This window comes from Anser anser (assembly GCF_964211835.1).
Source record: "Anser anser genome assembly, chromosome: 6".
In the NCBI taxonomy this organism is placed as follows: Eukaryota; Metazoa; Chordata; class Aves; order Anseriformes; family Anatidae; genus Anser; species Anser anser.
This window is the reverse complement of record NC_139726.1, coordinates 33,743,578-33,764,150: the sequence shown is the minus strand read 5'-3', so window position 1 is coordinate 33,764,150 and position 20,573 is coordinate 33,743,578. Positions and strand designations below refer to the sequence as shown.

Here is a 20,573-nt window from a genome sequence, read left to right as displayed (position 1 = left end):
ATTTTGTCACAAGACTAAAGGTGACCTGCAAAAGCTTTTTAGCATGCTTTTTATTCTACCTCTGAGTAAAGCATAGATAAGGTCTGAAAGGTTTATTGGTCATGACATTTATGCAAACAACGACAACAAATGCTTCTCCTGCCTTTTTTTTTTTCCTGGGGAACCACCTTGATGTTTCAGAGGTTATTATGCACTCCTGTGCCTTAATTAAAAGGGCAGGAGTATTTGTCCCAGATTATCCACAAGCTAGATGCACAAATACCAGACCCAAACATCAGAAGCAAACTACAATTTTCCAGCTGTCAAGGTGCAAGTTTGAAAAGGCACTTCTATGCTCAAGGTATAATGCAACCACTCACATATTTTTGGTAAAGACCCTTGGTAATATGGAAATATTTAAGGGCAGGACTTAGATCTGTAACGAGCATTATACTTCCAGACGCAAGTACGCTGTGAGCCAGTCCAATTGCACTATACGATTAAATTGTCTGCAAATTATGATTCTTCTTTGGAAGTAAAAAATAATAAAAAAAATACAACAGAGAACAACATCTGAATATTCAATCTGAATCCCCCCTCACACACTGAAGAATCTAATTCACAGAGTTTTGAAATAAGACAAATACCAATAATATTTTCTAACACACAGAGGAAATTTAAAAAACAAACAAACAAAAAAAATCTTTTCTTCTACTCTGCTGACAAATTTTCCTTGTTCAAAAGAGGATGATAAAAGATGTGGGCACGCCACAAGTGGTATTTTAAGAGAAGTTGTCCCTCTGGAAAGAGATAACAAAGGAAGCTGCAAACAAAAGATAGAAGTGAATCAGACTACCTGACCAAACTGGAAAATTTCTATCAGGCACTTCTTCATAATTTGTTCATATAAAATAAAATGACAAAAAGACTAGCAGTCCTCGTGAGGAGGGAGAAACAGTGGAGTACACAGCACAGTCCTCAAAAGCAAGGACTGCATCTGAGCAGGAGATAGTAGCATAGTGCTCTTCCTGTCTCATCTATTATTAGCAAGGCTAAGGTTCCTGGAAGAGAGAATAAATATTCCTCAAAAGAAAGATGTCCTTGGTATCAGAATGAAGCTAAAATAACATTTTTCTTCCTCCCTCCTGGCAAAGTGACCAACAGCAGCCACAAGGCAATCAAAAGCCTTTCAGACTCTTTCATTTTCATGACGATTAGAGCCGTCTTTTCTAAGAAAAGAGATTTCCAACATTCTTGTCAAACTTCCTAGTCTCCCTTGAGATTAAGGCAAAAATGAAAGCAAGGGGCATAGCCTTAAATGACTATCCTTGAACAGATGTCTTAAGAAACACTGAAAAAAGCCACCCAAAACATATACACTGTAGTACAGTGAAGCTCGCACAGAAGCGGAAGCAAGGAAACAATCTGATGAGTTAGACACACTGGCAGCCACCCAAGCAGCAGCGTGTGGGGACAGCTCTCCTCTGTAGGGATTTGGGAACTGCCTATCCCCCTGGCTCCTGTCCAGCTGGGCAGCCAGAGACACGGGCTAAGTGAGGGAAAGGGTCTGGAAAGAACAAAGATTTAAGAGGTGCTTTGCTTCTCTCTCCTCTCCCCAGAGGAATACTGCTGATTGGGATTTTTGCTGTTGCACTCCTGGAGTGTTTTCTTCCCCGTCTGCTCCTCGAGGTAATCTCCTCTGTATCCCACACGTGGGATGTAAACTTGCAGGAGCTGAGACCTCCTCAGGGTTCCATATCCACACCCGGCTCTTCTCCACTGGCCAGCGATGCGTTCACCAAACCCAACACTTCCTTTAATCCTTGACTTCCCAGTGGCAGGATGAAGCATAAGCTCTGTCATTCTGGGAAGCCAGGGGGTGTGATTAAAGGCTCACACAGTTCCATGGAAGTCCAAGCCTCACGTTCAGGTTTATTTTGTGGCAAAGACAACACCCAGAACAGCAGTATTGCTGTACTGGTCAACAAATACCTCAAAAACATCAAAAAAAATCTAACAGTACAAATCCTTCCTGCAGACAGCAGCGCTTAATGTGCAATTTTGAAGCCCTAAGTGCTGCCAAGTTGCACCTGCACTAGTTTCAGGGCCAAGAAGAGTCAGAAACATCTGCATTATTGTTCAAAAATTTAAAGAATCAGATGACAGAAACCATAAATATGGTTTAAACAAGATCACCAAAAAGGCTATTACAAGAACGATTACAAAAACTGGAAAAAAAAAAAAAAAAAAAAAGCTTTCTTGCCTAGTGCAAAGGGCCTGAACTGAAAGTGGCTCATGAAAACGAGAGAACCAAGATGGAGCAGTGCGTGGGCAAAAGCATCACTGAAGTGACTAGCACTGACTTATCAGCCACGCTGTGAAACAAGCCACTGATTATCCCTGTATTTTTCCTGGGTCAGTCTTTCTGAATTGCAACTGTGTTACTGGCATGGGACATCTAGACAGTGTGTTTTTCATATGTCAGGATGAAGCTAAGGCTTTCATTTAGTCTAAACTCCTGTTCTGCCAGCGTGAAGTTTTCTGTAAGAAAACTAAATTCTAAAAAAAATCACTCGTAAGGAAAAGTAGTCCACAAGCTCTACAGCTTTCACAAGCCCAACCCTGTTAGAGGCACGGGGTTTGAGGTACTTACCTGAAGGGAATGATAAGACGGGATGGAAGGAAGAGTCCAGCTCTTGCACATAATCCAGTATTCTAGATTCTGTTCTGTACTCACTGCTGATCAACGCTGAGGCTGGCACCATGCATGGTAACTGAGTTTTGTACAGACAGGGGGCATCTCTAGATGGCGAAGTCTGCATGGATGCACAGAAAGAAAGGTTAACTTCTCCTTTACTCACTTCTCTCAAACTGGACCAGAAGAAAAGAAAAAAAACTTAAGAGTGACTCCTTGATGTGTGAATGGAAAAAATATTCCTACAAACTTAGTCTAAACATGACTAACCCCACTTCTTATGAACTACGGTGCACAATACAAAGAATATAAAAATACCCTTTAATTAGGACCAGGAAACAGTTGTCAGGGTTTCCAGAGCAAAACATAGCTGTTTCCAATCATTATTCTGATATGTTCTGTGACCAACCACCACCGCTTACAATGCCATTCCAGCACAATAGGCACAACATGGATGCACAAACAATACTAACACAGAACTATGCACAGGGGTCTCCTCAATTTATCCCTTTAGTATCATTCTTAGTAACTACATCTCTAGACAGCTTGTACATTTTAATGCAAGATACAACATTAAATATTTTGTGCACGCAGCATATTTACACAAAGCAAGAGGGCAAAGCCCTTGTCTTGTTATAACTTAAATGTCAGATAAGCAACAGAAACAAAAGAAGATATAGAACAATAAATGCAGGAGAGGGATGCACTAACAATTCATTAATAGGTAGGAAGAGGAGTTACTACTAGGAAGAGAGCTGAGAAAGATCAATTTAGCTGCTTCTTTGCAAGGCTTGTTAGAGCACAGCGAGTTAAATGATGGGTTGCACAGAACTGGTGGGTGCAAAGTAGCAAGACAGTAAGGCAAAACGCAGGGTGAAAATGGGCAGAAATAAGTACGAGGTGCACGCAATATGCTGAGCTCTCAAAGACAGAAGGGAAGAGTTGTACAAGGTACTACTAAGTAAGAAGCAACTCAAGTCCATGCTTCAGAATATGCTACAAAACCACTACAGGGAAATAGTGCTGCTGATGCCACTTTCAGCCTTTCTGGATACTAGCGGTAGCAACCCCAAAGGTACTGACATTAAGGGCTTCCATTGCTATGCAGAAAATGAGGTTTTTGTTACTTTGCCAAATGCTGCAGAATCCTAAAACGGGGACAACTGAGGTACTTCGAGGTCCTCAGCCTAACACCGTGCAAACAGCCACATCTATCATCTCCTGGAAAAGGATTTCAACTTAATAAACTGTAAGAATGGATTTAACAGTGGTTGTCTTGATTTTCTTAGGACTTTTTATGGAATAAGAGGAAAACATCTAGCAGCTGCATCAGAGGAAAGACAATCGCTTGTATTTCTAAGTACTTCTGCTTAAAGAAATCTCTTTAGCTGCCTCCTTCTGCCTGGGGTACTCCAGGCTGTATTCTAGCAGCATCACTCATCTGTTAGCGATGCAGTGCTTGTATCCACCACAGAAACAATCCCTCCCCTTGCTGAAATCAGTACTTCTGTCAGGTGGCATCAGGTTTTGCAACCCATGCTAAGCCTGAAAATATCCCATGAAAAATTCCCCTTTCCATTTCTTCTTTTCGCCATCAACAAACTGCAGGATCTCTTAAAATCATGTAAGCTGCCTGTTAGGATGTTGGAGCAGAGGAGACCCCTTGGTAGTGAGGGCTGTTTGTTTTATTTCCCAGTTTTCACAAACAAAAACTTTAACAGTCCCTAGGCCACTGTGATCTCCATACACACGTTTATGCAGAAGCACTTTTGGCTTACTTTGGAAACAATTCTTCTCCAGCCCAGGACTCCTTCAAAACACTGTCTGTCATTTCCTGTGGCAGACATATGGCATGCTTCTTCTGTTAAACTTTAAATATCCACGAAGTGCTGGCATAGAAGCCAATATATAGCAAGCAGTAAGTTGTAAAGCAAACTTAATGTCTCCCATTATATGGACCATTAAGCTAAAGCCTGAAGAGCTTTTGCCTTCAATGCAATTTCAAAATTTTGCTTTCAAAATTACACAAAAAGCTGTTTCCAGAGATATTTTTCAGAAATGAACCAGTTTCCTGAATGTCCACTAGTTAAATTGCTACTGCACTCACTCTGCCTCGTTTTTTTCAGAAATGAATCCACAGTAAATAATTTTTTAAAAAATAAATCCCCAAATGGTAATCAGTAAAATTACCTAGAAAAGACATAGATAAGACCAACACATGCTGACAGCCAGTCCCTTAGTCCTGACTTGCTTTAATGCACTTCATTTGCGAACACGTTTACAATACAGCTTAAAGCTAAGCCTGCTGAAAAACATGCATAAAACGGTCAAATAACCTCCACAGTCTATTTTGAAATAGTAATGAAATCAAATTGCCAACATTGGTAAGTGACCAATTCTTTTCCTCATCTTGTCTGTGGTTGGAGTTTCCAATGCTTATGCCTGAGTTTGTGCATTATTTCCTTCAATGCTCTGGCATCGACACCTAAATAATTCCATCTTTCATTAAGTCAGTCCATAATTCAAAAGAAAATAAGGACTTATATAGTAACGAGCAATTTTAGTTAAACCCTCTGAAATTACTAGAAAAAAGCTTTAAAAAAAAGGCCTGGCAGTGTCTGCGATCCTAGTTACTAGATCTGGTTTAAATTTCTAATGCAGTAGTTTTCCACTGGAAAATGCTGAATTAGTGAAATCACGATGTTCGTCAGGAATGTTGATTTAATCAAGTCTTGATGAAACAATTTCTGAAGCCCTTCATTCTGGAATGGAAGCATGCTGCTCAAAGAAAGCGCTTCAACCTTAATGAAATAAAACTGAAGAACTCGTTATTGGAGAACAAAACTCTCCCCCCTTCCAATTCAGCATCAAACAGAGTCTACAGCTTGACTTTTACAGCCGTTAGTTACTGATTTTGCAATACATCAAAAAAAGAAACCCCAAACCAACCAACCAAAAAAACACCCCACCAACCACCAAAAACAACTCAACAAAACAACCCCACTAACACAGACACTCAGCCACAGCAAAGACAAGTGGTTTTATGAAAACTGAGGCACTGAACTCTCAGAAGACAGGTGTCTACAAGCCTGGCTACAATGCCAACCTTCCCTTCAGAAGGCAAGAAAGATATTACTCAACCCGTATCATTTTTCTCCTGATATACAATACCTTACGCATCTACTGAAACATTTTTCTTCAGCACTGCAATACAAAACCTCATGCTTCCTGAGTGTAAGTAGATATGAAGAATAGCATTACATTTGGTTAATTCTATTATGGAGAAGAAAATATGCTGTACTTATGAGGAAATCAGAAGTGTGTGACCTTTAAATCCTAAGCTAAAATAGCAGCTCTGTTTTAAACTTCCTAAGGAGTGGTATCACCAACAGAATCTAATTTTCCATAATATTATGAATTTTAATCTTCTTGGACTTTTTTTTTCTTAGTACTGTCTTACTGGGTCACAGACAATGCAGTGAGCAATTAATTTTGATATTCAAAACAGTTTTTGCACTTGCTTGTGATAAATTGATGCATTAGCCAAAGCACGATGGGGTCATGCCATTATTCTAGAAAGATCAGAAAGCTGAGCAGTGCCAGCCGACCATCACCCTGCAGTGAGAAAAAAGTTTGTGAAGTGTGCCACAACTGAAAAGAAAAATGTTTTGTGCTCCCAGTTGAGACTTCTGAATACTCGCCTCATGGTTTCAGCTACTGATTACTGAAACTCAGGCACGTTTCCAAAAATGGTATAAGTGTAACAGTACAAGGGAGCCCCGGTTCAATTACACCAATGTGTATGAATCCACTAAGTTAATTAAGTCAGCTCGAATACACTCTGCTGAATACCTGTCACGTCTGCTTCTGATTACTCTTATAAGCCTGAAAAAGTATTTATTCTCCACACACACACACAGAACTTTACAGCAATATCAAAGAGGAGCTACCTCCATAAATATTAAAGGCTGCTCTTCAGTAAAAGAGCAGCCAACTGCATTGCAGAGGCTTACCTGTGGGACAGGAGAGAACCACCGTATGGATGGCTGATGCCCCCTCTCTGAACAAACACACTGCTCACTTTTAATCCTCTAGCAGTGCTACGTGTAGCTCAAACCAACAGAGCACCGTGTTACCCACTTGCTTCTGTGCTTTAGCACCCACCTTAGAGGCCAGTCCACTTCTCCACGGCCTCCCTCTTCCACACACAACGAACTGCTCTGAGCAGAGGTATGTCCCTCTGGCAGAACATGCACTTAAATGACATTTCTGAATTCACATGCTAACCCTCTGGGGCTCCCTAGAGACAGCTTAACAACAGAATACCTTTAGGAAACACACAACATGGGGATAGTGAAGGGTAACTCTGAAAGCCCCAAAGACTTCCTCCCTTACCAACTTGTGGTGCGGGGGGAAGATGGGCGAAGCATCTCAGACAGCCCTACATGGGAAGGTGCCTAACAGATGGTGCCAGAGATGCACGCTGCGTTGCAGAGCCTCCCTGCCAGCTCCGGTTTCTATAGATGACCTTTCCCACGCACTTGCCTGCCATCTATACATAGGTGCAGCAGGTGCAGCAGAGAGAGCTGCCCTAGGATGTACAACAGGCAGTCTGCCTCTGGCCCCGCTGAAGCTGTCAGTAAGGCAGAGCCTGTGGCAGAGGTTAGTTTTTCCAGGGAGAGAACTGAAAGAAACTGACTTTCATAAAGCCTAGCGACAACTTACTCAGCATCCAGCCCGTCTCAAATTCAGATCTTTGGTCAGTGTCATAAAAGAACTGGTAGCTTGTACCTTTCTCACAGACCACCCACCTCTCACAAGTACAAATGTAGTTTGGTTTCCTTAATCCAGTTTTAAGCCAATGGGAGATGGATTTCCATCTGCTCTGTGGACACGTATGCTGTCTTCAACATTCTGAAACAAAACCCTTTTGTTGAAGAAGCAAATCAATTGAAAAAATTCAAGGTTAGTGATCAATCTTTGACCAATCACATAAATCCAAAGAAGGAAAGATATTTTAACCCATGTAGATATGTTTTGTAAAAATGCCATATAGACATTAAGAGTAGATGTAATCAGTAGAACACTCATTTTAATAAGCTAAAGTTGCAACACTGTGAAAAGAACACTTCGAGTTTTTTGTTCTAGAAAAGCGAATTTACAGATTGACTGGCTTAACATAAACCTTACCAAGAGGGATTTAGTTCTACTCATATCACAGCATTACAAAGCAAAAGGTGTTCTCCCTTCCTTCCTCCCCAATAGATAAGTCTTATCATACATTCAGAATAGTTGAATGCATAGAAACTTTTTTTTTCCAGATGAGTTTTTTTTTCTCTCCTGATTTTACATATAGGAGAGTTTCTTTTTAAAGCTTCCAGAGTTAAAACAGTAACTTTATCAGCTATTACTTTCACTTACAAACTTGGTAAACCAGAACCAATGGATTCTCCTCCAAGACCAGAAGACTGACACATCCACAGAGGCACTCCACCACTTTCACTAAAGCCGGATGCATCCTCTTCTTGAAAACAGTTTGCAGGAGACTTGGCAAGACAGCACCACTCCTTGTACTCACAGCTTGAGAATCCAGCGGTGCCAGTGAGCTATGCAGAAGCAGGTGGTGGAGCCAACACCTAGCGACACACCGAGGGGAACGACAACCGGTAGGCTTCTTCAGTGCAACTATAGGGAAATGGCTGCTTCTCTGCCTCAGGGCAGAACTGCTGGCTGGCTACTGAATGATACGTTAGTTACTATCAGTGCCTTTTTTTTTTTTCCATCATTTGCAGACTGAGTGAGCTAGAGAAACCGTTAACTGATAACAGCCACAAAGAACTCACCTGTATCTCCTCAATCTCCTTAAAAGCAAATAAACCACGACATGGGACAATGTGGCAGGGGAAATGGGATGGTATTCTAAGAAGCAAGTTGATAAAACTCTCATCCCCAGACAGGCGTACACCTGGCAGAAAAGAGGGTCCAGCTTCCACAGTATGTGCAGTACCCTGGGGAGCTGCCTGCCCGCACACATGCCCTGTCCCATATTCTCCCTTCCTGTGATTTTTGGTGCTAGCTACAGACCACTTGTAGATAGCACGTGCTCAGCAATTAAGGGAAAGGCTCTGCATGCTAGGTATCATACAGATTATACATAGATATAAAATACATATACTAACAAGACTTGGTCACAGATCCTTATGCATTTATCAAGTGACATCTACAAAAAGTATCACTAGCACTAAGCATGCACTGGGAAAGCAATGGGATGCAAAAATCACAGAACTGGTGTGAGAAGCAGATTAAAACATGAAACCCAAATACCTTTTTTTTCCCCCGATTTTGAGCCTTCTGAATAAGCACTCACTTTTTTATTTTTATCTTTTGAGACTAGCAGGAATATTTTTTTAAACCACTAAATGAAAGCAGATATTCTTATGCTCTCACTGAACTCCGGATTGAGACTGAAGAGAAAAACATAGCAATACTCAACCGCAAGAGATGGCAACATTATACCAATTGTTTGCTCCTCGCATCTAAAATGCAAGCTTTTGCACCTCAGCTCCTGACTTTGAAGGTGTTGGCACCTCTGCAAATTTAAATTGCAGTTTTCCCCACATGTGCCTCAGTCCACACAACCATGCCTTCCTCCAGCAGGTGGAGATACAGAATACAATGAGAATTTTCTGATTAAAAAAAAAAAACACAAAAACCCACCATGCTCCAGAACCCCGCAAAAACTTGAGAGGACCAAATTTGATAGTAGGCAGATCTCACTCCTCTTTGGCCTATTACCTTTAGGCACCCCAGTATGTTTTAACTACCTAGCCCCAGTGACACCTCTTGGTGAAGCAACACTTAACCAAAAGATGTGAAACTAATGTAACATCCTAGCTAATGACACGAAAAACTAACAAAATGACCTGGGCAAAACAAATTCCTTGTTACAACAAAAAAACAACAGCGAAACACAAACCCTGCAACAAGGCACACAGATGAAATACATTCTAGTAAACACCAGGACATGTGAGCTAAGCAAAGACCTCGCTGAGACTACCAGAGTAGTAGTAACACTTGTTGGCCGCTATTAAATAAATTTTATAGAGCTTTTGAAATCTCAAAGATAAATTCAGTTCCTCCAAGTTTAGGCAAAAAGTAGCCAGAGATACTCCAGGTCCCTGCTGCAGAAAAAATATTTGTGGGAGCACCCAGACATTAGAGAATCCACAGTGGGTACGTGTGGAAATGTTATAAATATAAAGTTATAAATGCCACAAACACCAGGAAAAGATTCAATTGCAGCTCAGTGCTTCAAATGAAGCCATCTCAGGACTCCAGCCCCCGTCCAGGAGCACGTGTCCCTCCTACTAGAGCATGCCTGCAGCTGCTTCATAGTTTTACCCCGCATGCAAGTTCTTAACACTCATTGAAAACTCAGGCTGAAGAAATCATCACTACAATCACGTCCTCTACTCCAAAACAAACCGTAGTTCCAGGGTTCACTGTGCAAGGGGGTTGTTCTGAGTGGCTTGTGCACTGACTCGCAACCCAGAGATGGCCTAAGTTCTTACTGAGATGTTTAGATGAAGAAAGAAGAGAGATGCAAAACAGATTCCACAGCCAAAAGATGACAAGCAGATCGTCTGGGGTACTTACTCATTCTGAATTAGTGGACAAGCGAATCTGGCCCCAAAGGATGTTTTAAGTTCCTGAGGATACTGGATGGTGACAGATAAGGCAAACACCCCACATCCTGTTTTATTTATCCCACTGCAGCCTAGCTATCTTGTTCATCTGGCAGGTCTTTTGCACTCCCAGGGCAATTTCAAGGATTCATCTAGTTTTGCACTGCTTCTTGCATGAGTTCTTTGCTTTCTTGTAGACAGTATAACCATTACCTAAAATACTGGAGTAGGGCAAGGTATACTCTTCTTCAGAAGAGAAATACAGCAAAGCAGAGGACAATGCAGGGCATCTCTCAGTAAGCACTGGGAGGCTACTAGGTCACTGAGGACTCAAACTTTTGACAGCATTGCAAATGTATGCAGCATGGCAGTAGATAGAGAAAAAATGTGGCTCTCTTCCCAGTGACCTTATGAACTGGCAGATGGGATAGCAGCTCACAGTTTCATACTTTCCTTTTCCTAACATGGATGTTGGGGGCTGCACGGGGAAAACAAGCTTCCCAAAAGAATTTGAAGAGATGTGAAGGACAACGCTCTGAATGCCATTCAATAAACAAAAGGGCATATAGTCGGTCATCTGCCCTCCTGAAAAAACACATTCCTCAAAGCTATGCCAGCATTTCTTACATCCTACACACGGGAAGTCTGCATTTGCTGTGATTCCTCTGGTAGTCCTCATTTGCTCAGATTGCATCGTCCATCCGCACCGCCAAGCACTCGCTGGCTGTGTGAACCAGAAGCTGGCAGAGGAGCTGCAGCGTTCAGAAGATCCAATCTTCTCCTTCAGACTTTGGCAAGCTGCTCTCTGTTAACTCCACCGCTGCTGCAGGGAGGTAGCAGCAAGTCTACTCTAGCTGCAGCTTGCTTTCAGGCCAATGTCCCTAAAGAAAGGGGGATCCTCACAAACCATGGTACCATGGGCTATAAAAATATTTAAAACTCAAAGAAATGAGGGGGAATCACCTGCCAGAGGCAGCACAGTAACATTACATTAAAAATCCAACTGTTTTCCATGTTGCTAAGGAATAACTAATTTTTCTATGAAAGGCCAGAGGAAATTTGCTGGATTACTAATTGGAAAATAAATGCATTTTCTAAGAAAAATAGGTATCAGTCCCAGAGGCCACTCCACATTTTGCAGCCTTACCCTTAGACATCTGCCTAATCTACAGCTCAGCCTGGGCTGATATCCAGTGTTCTTCCATTTCAAGCTGAGCAATCTCATCAACAGCTGGGTGACCAAGTGTAGCGAGTGCACAAGTCAGACAGTGCCAGTGCCTGTTAGAATCAAACTTCTTGAATGAAACTGTACACTGTTGATGGCTCTTAACTCTAAGACTTGATAAGCATTCAGGTTTGATTGTCAGAACATGCTGAAATTGTCTACTTCAATTTTATCACTTACTTCCCCAGCAGGATCTCTGTTTTTAACCAACACCGTATGCACCTCTGTTAAATCTTTACCTCAATTTTGAAAACTTTAATTGAGTTTGGCACTTGCATCAAGTCTGAAGCTGACAGCTTGATTGCTGCCACCACCTCTTATTTTCTCCAGGAACATGAGCAGAATCCCTCTGTAGCACATAACACAGCTCTCCATGCAGCCCCTTGGTTAACTCCCCAGGTAGAAAGCACAGCATAACCACAGATTTCTGTGCTGAGAGCTGCGGTAAGCATTAACTCATCATCACAACACATAAAGTCAACCATCACAAGCTGGCTAAGGCTAGCAATGATTTTACAAACCCTTCCAAGCAAGCACCTGATCATAAAGTAGAAGATACATTTGACCTGCAGTCTTGGTGCACACGTTTCCAGCAGCTATCAGTGGCATCCAAGTTATGTGGCCTTCAAACACCCTGAAGATGCTGAGATTCAGAGTCAATAAAGAGTTCACTAGGCAAGAGATGCAAATGAACAGATCTCTCCCCTTCACCCACGAGGTCCATTACTAAAACTCAACAATGATAAGACTGTGTTTTAGGTATTTGGAAAGCAGCCTAGAGATTCCAAACCAATTTGATCTGGGATCGCATCACTGCAGAAGAAATATAAAAACACTTCATATGCCTTAAAATTACAGGAATTTAGACTGGAATTCCTTTAACATGGAGGACATTTTTGCTTCCATTTCACTAATGCTAAAGGCTCCTCTGTGGGAAGAATGGGAATGCTTAGTTTTTTTTAGAGGGAGAGTGGGAGTGGTCATTTTTTAAAAGGAAGGCAGCAAGAGATTATGTTCATCGAGCTCTGGAAGGCCTCTCTGACACAGCATTCCCTGCACAGGTCTTTACCACACCATCTTTGGCCATCTCTGTGCTTTCAGTATAGAGACATGAGGTGGTTTAGACCACCAGCACTAGAAATGTAAAGAGCATGGAGCAGACACACAGTTACCCAGCTCCAAAATTTGAAGCCTTAACTGATAACATAAAACATGCCTGCTGATTACAGTCTAGGTAAACTACTGAGCACCCAAAGCAGCTCGGCTCTCCAGCTGGTTGAAGATAAAGACATAAACTGCTTTGTGCTCCCACTGCTGGTCTGCAGAAATGAAGTTTCTATTCACAAGCTTCTACTGCTATTTTCTGGACTGTAGTTGCTCTAGACCAGCTTTGAAAAGACAGAGACACATAAGCGGCAATTGTAGAAACTTCTGCCTGCATGCCTAGGTGTGTATTTGAGATTTTTGAACCTGCAGGATGCAGGCTTCCAAAAGAGCTTGCTATTTAGAAGTTGCATCTGGAATGGAAACCCAGCATGTTTAAGGAGGAGGGAAGGTCCTGGAGTCTCCTGCTGAGGAGCAACAAGAAGCACTGGTCAGGCCTCAGTCTGGGATCGAGGCCTCTAAGCTCTTTAACAGGACACGGACTGGACTGAATGGGAAACAAGCCCAGGTCAGCAACAGTCTCCTTGGCTAATGCAAGAGGAGATGCCTAAGAGACTAGGAGCTATAGCTCCCAAACTGTAACCCCCACCATCAACCCTCTAGGCAGACTGCCAAGTCTTTATGCCCCACGGCCAGGAAGCTGAGAAGTCAAGCTAATAAGAAACCAGACAGCTTTTCGACAAAATTCTTGCTTTCTGCTCGTCTTTAGCTAAAACTAGGACACTTACTGCAATTTTGCAGAGCATGCTGAATCAGCACACTCACACAGAACATCCTTGCGGGGAAAATTTCTCCCCCCAGACCATTGGTACACTTTGTATTTTCTAGATTGTTAACAAGAGACATAGAGATTTCTGTCACTGTAATGCTGTTTCTAAAAGGCAAAGTAACTAAGAAATTAAAATCACTTGGGACTAACACTGCTCTAAAGAATGAATTCATACTGTTTCTGCTCCCAAATTAGCTACTGTTGCTTTAAGTGCCACAGCTAAATTCATTATACATTCCTAACAGAAATATGCTATTAATATCAGCTGTGAACAGATATGCCTTGTCTTGCACTACAGATTTTTTTCCCCATTTTAAAGTACTAATTTCTTTGTAATGTAGAAAATTTTAGCAGTATTAAAGCACTCATAAAAAGTCATGAAAGAGGCGATGTAGCTAATCAAGAACAGTAAAAACGGAAACGAGATTAAGATATTGCAATTTAATTTCCTAGAAAATAATGTGCCACCAGCTGTGTAAACTTTCTTGTAGTTAAAACAAATACTCTGAAAACAAGCAGGCAGCTGATTTACACCATAGCATGCTTCCTCAGCAGTCAAGCCTCCCAAGGAAGCTCTTGAGCTGTCCTTAGACTGTACAAAGACTTTACAGATAGCCATGCAACAAACTGGTTTGAAAAGCAGGATTCTGCAAGATCTTTAATTTTTATGTTCGACTCGTTAACTCTGAGCTCCTGCTGACACAGCAAGTACTCCCACCACACACGCTATATGCTCCCCGAACGTAACAAATAACCAACACAGCATGCACTATGCTTCTGACATACCAGACAGACACACACTGACTCTAGCGGTCGGATTCTTTGGTTTTGTCTCCTGGAGAGAGAGGCAAGGGCCTACCTGCTGATTCCAGTAACAGGCACCGTGCATTCTGTAGAGTTTTCTCTTCTGGAAGCTGTGTAGTGGCCTCGTTCGGGCAGATGTGCTGACATTGGTCACAGAGAGAGATCTTAGTCTTGTCCTGTCTCTTCTTCTTTTCTTGATGTGCTGATGATCAAGCAACCAGCTGCTCGAAGAGGATACTTCTCTGTTGTCTGAAGCTCTGCAATTTCATAATTAATAAGGGAGGAAAACCATAAAGTTAAATACACTCCATGTACACAGGCCAAGATTTCAAGCTCTGATTAGCATTAGCCATCTAATTTTAAGACATACTGAAGTATTTTAGTTTACTGTTTCAGGAAACCATGTACGTGCTTTGTTTGCTCTTTGATTAATTCTGTGTTACGTTACAAAAGGAAGTTTATCATTCTTGCTCACTTTTCTGGTCGCAGAAGCCAATGTTGAAATAAAGTTAAGATTTTGAGCATGTAACAGTTCTTGGGTTTTCCAAATCAAGAACTCTCTCCGACACTTCTAATACCTATGAACGTTAAATTACAATTAATAATTCCCTATAAACTTACATTCCACTCAAAGCAACAGTCGTGCTAACATAAAGAAGACCTAGAGTCCTGCCAGAATACTTTCAGCTTGTGTAGTTTTGCTCAAGGACTGAAGCTTTACTAATGTCTTACAAACCAGAGTCCATTCCTGTAGGGGCTGCAACTCACTGTGAAACTTTTGTATCAGAATCAGGAATTCTGCACGTTTAGTTTGTCCAACACAAGGCCATTAAACCTCACTTTCAGGGAAATGATGGGAACTGCTTTGCTTGGGAAAGGTATTTGACACTTCCTTTAAGAATTATTACAGTGAAGCCACTAAGAACAATCAAATTGCATTAGCCTGTTTATCTATTCACTCATTATCACCAAACAGTATCTACCTTATACATAAGCTCAAAGAGATGAGATGATAGCTGCTAATCTGGCTGGAGAAAAGAGTAGTAACTGCTGGAGTAGCGTGCGGGACTGAGCGAGGGCTATTACAACCATATGGTATTTTTTTATTTTCACTTTTATTATATACAGAATGTATATATACATATATATATGTGTATATATACAGAATGTATATAATAATATTTATTATACAGAACACGAGCAAAAAAGCCACGTGCCAGCACAGGGCCAAGAACAGTAACAACTGCCTTCGTTTAACATGCCTGGATCACTCTCACCTAACTGCAGCCTGCCTGCTCATCTGAACAAGGTAGGCTACAAGGTGAGAATTCAAAATACCCTCCATTTGGGTAGGAATGATTCAACGGGAAGAACATGCTTCTCTTTTATACGTGTCCCAAATTTATTTTGTTGCTGTAGCAACACCTGCCTGCAAAGAAAACTACTTACTGCGGAAAACACTCAAGCGTGCATTTATTTTTTATGATACTGAAGACCTGGACTGCAACTCTGAACTACCCGAGAAGTGCAAGTACACAGGATATTTCAGCCTTGGTTCCTAACAGGTCATCTATCTGCACCAAGCATTATTTTCTCTGAACCAAGGATTATTTTCTCTCAGGAACTTCATCTGGCAAGACACAGATTCATTAAAAAACTTAATACAATCTGAAAATGAATTTATTATGAAGCCATTTATCAATCTTTTTTGACAAGTAACTATCTGCTAACAGAAAATTTTATTAAACAGAAGCACTTGCTATGAAAGCTTGATTAAACACTGTCCCACGTTGTACTGGTGTGGTAATAACGCTTGATTGGCTTGAATTTGAACCAGCCTTTTAATATATCAAAACCATCCCAACAAGCAACATGCACTCAATGAAAAAATGTACTAATTAAAAGAAGAAAGGTATAATTTATTTAGAGGGACATGTTAAGTGCCAAGAAACAGCCCAAAATACTGAAGCATGACATTCTCAATGCTAATGCTGAACTTTTAAGACTTGAGAAAGAAATTAAATATTTGAAGTCCACACAAAAGTTTCCTTAAAATACTTTCTCAGAATTCTCAAAACCTGATTTCTCTCTCATTACCTCCCTTCATGTCAGACAGTGTCAAGACAAATTTCTGGACTTCCACTACCTCCCTGTTACGTACAAGACAACTTGGACAAGAATATTAGCACAAAAAGCTCCAAAATCTCGCTCCTCAATTTCTGCAATCCCTGCCTTTGTTCTGGTGGTCTGCCTAGGTCTTTGATAATCTCTCTGCAATATTTCCAGCTGCTCTATTTACCCTCCTGTGCCTTCCAGGAACGTTCAGCTCCATTTTCAGAGGAAGCAGAATTGTCAGTTCTGTGGCATGCAGCTCCAATACACAGCAGTATGGTTTTCCTGCCCCTGGTGCAAATAGGCTTCCCAGTCAAGGCTGAAGTTATCTGTGTAATTAGATCTTAACTGAGGATGGTTTTCAAAACAAGATTCTACAGAAGAACAGAGGCGAACTATCCCCACATGTAAAATCCACGGATTTGCTGAAGCACTCCTTTCAAAGCTTGCAGGGTGGCTTTTCTGGCACTGTAGCCTAGGTGAAGAGCAAGACCTTACAGACACGCATACGCACCAGAAGCCACAGAACGGACTATCTGTTCTCAACTAAAGAATTTTTTTCTCTCCTTTCTCCTGCTAAGAAAGTGGTTTTCACTAGCTTAAGGAACTGCTGCTACAAACATTTAACTTCATACAATGCTCCTGGCTGATACTGGGATCCAGATTGAACTGACTGAAGAAAAGCTACATGGAAAAAGGAAGCCACTAATGGAATTAGACCTTGACAAATGGCAGTTCAAGGTTACTCGCGTTTAATCAACCAGAAGGTGCATGCATGCACCACCAATTCCAGTGGGAACAGCCCAAGTAACCAACCATACTGCAAACCCATGACTACCAACCTCAAAGCCCCTCACATGCTGACCTATGTTAAACATGGCCTATCACATATTTCAAGTCAGGAGCCTACAACTAATTTCAACAATTTACCTAAGTAAAAATAGCTATCATCCCTTCTATTTTGTCTTCCGAATCACCCTACTTTTCAGTTGACTTTGATTGTTGTACTTTCTCAAGTACATAACTCAGTCACAATGCTCTGGGAAGAGTGAGGGGAGAAGCCGCCAATAAATTAAGTTAACTCCAGTAGGTAACTCCCTGAATTAATTGCACACAAAACAACAGCAACAAAATATAATGAAAACCTGAAACATACTCAAAACCACAAGTAAGAGTCAGTGAAATTTCCCTGCAGGATTCTTATGGTAACCACTACCCTGTGCTTAATTACCATCTTTAATGAACTGCATTTTTTTTTTTTTTAAAGATTTCAAAACACTTCACAAGAAGTGAAAAATTAAACTAATTTAACTGATTTTCCAAGATGATAAATAGAAAGGTCACACGCCTCTCAGTTCAGAGCTACAGCACTGAGAAAATCTTCGAAGTCTTCCCATTCTTCTTTGGGCTGTTAGAGATCATCAGTAAAACAAAAAAAAAAAAATAGCCTTAGAGCGAGCACTCCCTGAGCTGCTCAAACCAGTGGGCTGATCACAAAGCCGAAAGAAGACTGATTTTGGAGAGTTCCTGATAAACGTCTGATGGCAAGTAAAATGCAGAAAAGTGACTTGAAGTTACACCATTAGTCCTCCACGTCATGAAGTCAACTTCATACACAACTAAAAACACTTTTAAAAGCAGGAACCCTTCCTCATCTGTTCCATGAGGAAATCACTGATTCAAGACATGGGTTTCCAAGAGCATAAATTCCTCTCTTCTTCCATAGCCCCAGCTCTAATAGCAACTCTGTTTCAGGGCTACTTCTACTCCAAAGCTCAGCAGAACCTTCTGATTTTTCCCTGCGTTATTTGTAAACAACTGACACGTCAGGAACACGAATGCTACATGACGGGACCCCTTCATCCTTAAATTTAGGGCACAGTCCTCAATCGCTTTGGTAACAGACGGTGGTTAAAGAAGCTGCCCATCCAAGCTGCTCATTATAATCTCCTCGGGGGAAGCTCAAGCTTCTGCAGCAAAGCTGCAGAAACAGACGGTGTGGCCAGCCCCACGCGGAGCTAGGAGCCAGGGAATTAGGTTCTGCTGTAGACACTGCCAGGAAGGCCCCAGCTCTGATAGGGAACACCTTCTTCATCCACTTCATTTTAATCAAGACCTGTGAATAACTCAGCAGCTCCTCCATCCCCCCAAATCACATTACCAATATCTCAAGAGAAATACCCTACATACCTAGGTCTTTTGTAAGACAGGACTGTAGATAATTATCTCAGTATCGTTTTGAGAATAATACCGATTAGTACCTCTAGCTTATTAGAAAATTCATGAATAATGAATGGTATTATTACAACGTATAGATAGTACTGAGAAACATTTGTCTACAGTATTAATTTCAAGCTGCTACATACATGGAAAGTAAATCCATCCAGAACAGAAGACCACAAACTAAAAAAATATTCTCTCAAATTCCTGAAAAAGCAGCTGGCAAAGATAAATTTGGCCTCAAAATGAAGAAGAGCAAACTAATGAAACTGTCACAAATAAACAGACCCTGACCCGCGGTGCCACAGCTGGCATTGCTTGTGATTTCTACTAACCTAGTGAAGTCTAGTTTGTCAGTTTTCAAGTAATCCAAGTTGAATTCATGCTGACTGAATATATTAAGACTAAAATAATCGAAAGTAGCATGATATTTACTGTATCCTTTCACTATTACACAGACACGTTCTCCAACCCAGTACTTAAGTGCAACTACAGTGACAGCATTATTTTATGATGCCTTTAAGAACCAAACAGAAACTTACTACACTCAACTTTACAAGCAAGACTTTGTCTCTCCTGAAATTTACAGAAAGCAGTTCTCTTTTCCTAATTTGTTACCATAAGGATTATATGTTCCATTTATCTCACTTTACCAGTTGGTCTCAACCAAAACACTACCACGCTGTCACCTACCTGAAGGAGATGCCGTTGACCAGCTGCCTGTGCCTACAAGCTTTGGATGAGAGAGAAGAAGAGGCTGGAGACAGGTTGAGTGGAGCAATTAGGCTACTGATGATTTCACTCAGTTGCGCACTCTGGAAAATAAAAAAAATGGAAGGTAGTCAGACCCTTATCCATACTCAACAGCACAAAGGTCCTGGGCTTTTGTTGTTTTCCTGCTTAGGGTTCCAGTCTCATACATCATGGAACAAACATATTTAGCTTCTTCTTGTTGAATAATCAAGAGGTTTTATTTTTTTCTTTCACAATTATCATATTCAGCTATACAGAACAAAAACAAACGAACAAACAAAAAAAACAACTCTGAACTTCCAGCCACAGACATTGAATACATGATATAGAAAATAAATTAGTGATTTCAGTATTTTAGCCCAACATTTTTTGAAAGGTAGAAGAAACCAGAACACTTTACAGCTGACATTACAACAGCTGCAGCTCAGAGCTAACTGGCTGTCCAGAAAGCATTTCAACAGGAAAAAAAAAGTCTGCTATTCATTGTACATTTTGTTCACCCAGAGCATTTTTTCTTGTTAAAAGAATACTCCTCATTGCTCACTGTAGTTAAAAAGAAATCTACAAGAGTTAACTACAGACAGAATGGCTAAAATTTTCTGATGTCCTCAAAACTAGCAACAAGTGCCCACCCCCCAGAATCCCAGACTTTTAAGGTTGTCCCAAAACAAATGCAGGTTGTTTGTTAAAACTAAGAATTACTCCCTGTAAAGCAATGCAGCTGTGGACTGACTCCAGATAACATTTCACAATGTTTTTGTTTTAAATGTCAAACCTTAATGGTTATTCCCAACAGTAAACGTAGCCACAAGTTTACTTAGAGGAAACTGTCTGCTGCATACTAAACATAAATGAAATGTATCTGAAATGGAGTACGTTTTCTTAAACTTCTAAAATTTTTGTGGATTTATTGTTCAGGACTATGATTGCTTAAAACAAGAATTACTAAAGGTTACTCCATACGTTTGGCTTACGTTTTCAGGCACTACCATTTATGTAGAAAGAGGCTGAAAAAATTATTTTCCTTTTTATTACAAGTCACGTCTTTTCTGTTAATGTTTAAGTGATGCAGTTGGGTAATCAGGTAGAAATTTCACGTCAGAATAAAATATTCAGGGACGGATATTAAAGCACAGAAATAGCAAGTCAATTATAAAGGGTCTGGAC

General features: G+C 40.9%; 1 protein-coding gene across 12 annotated transcripts in view; it reads right to left on the bottom strand.

The window, feature by feature from the left end:
- KANSL1L (KAT8 regulatory NSL complex subunit 1 like) overlaps positions 1-20,573 on the bottom strand; it is a 63,186-nt gene that overhangs the window by 16,748 nt on the left and 25,865 nt on the right. For all 12 annotated transcript variants that reach the window (XR_014586133.1, XR_014586134.1, XR_014586135.1 and 9 more), the window contains 3 exons: positions 19,347-19,468; positions 14,377-14,578; positions 2,633-2,795 (listed from right to left, as the gene is read on the bottom strand). Coding sequence is in view for 8 of the 12 variants with exons in the window: in XM_083842171.1 (XP_083698297.1) it covers positions 2,633-2,795; positions 14,377-14,578; positions 19,347-19,468 (487 nt within the window). In the remaining 4 variants the exon portion in view is untranslated. The remainder of the gene's footprint in view (positions 1-2,632; positions 2,796-14,376; positions 14,579-19,346; positions 19,469-20,573) is intronic.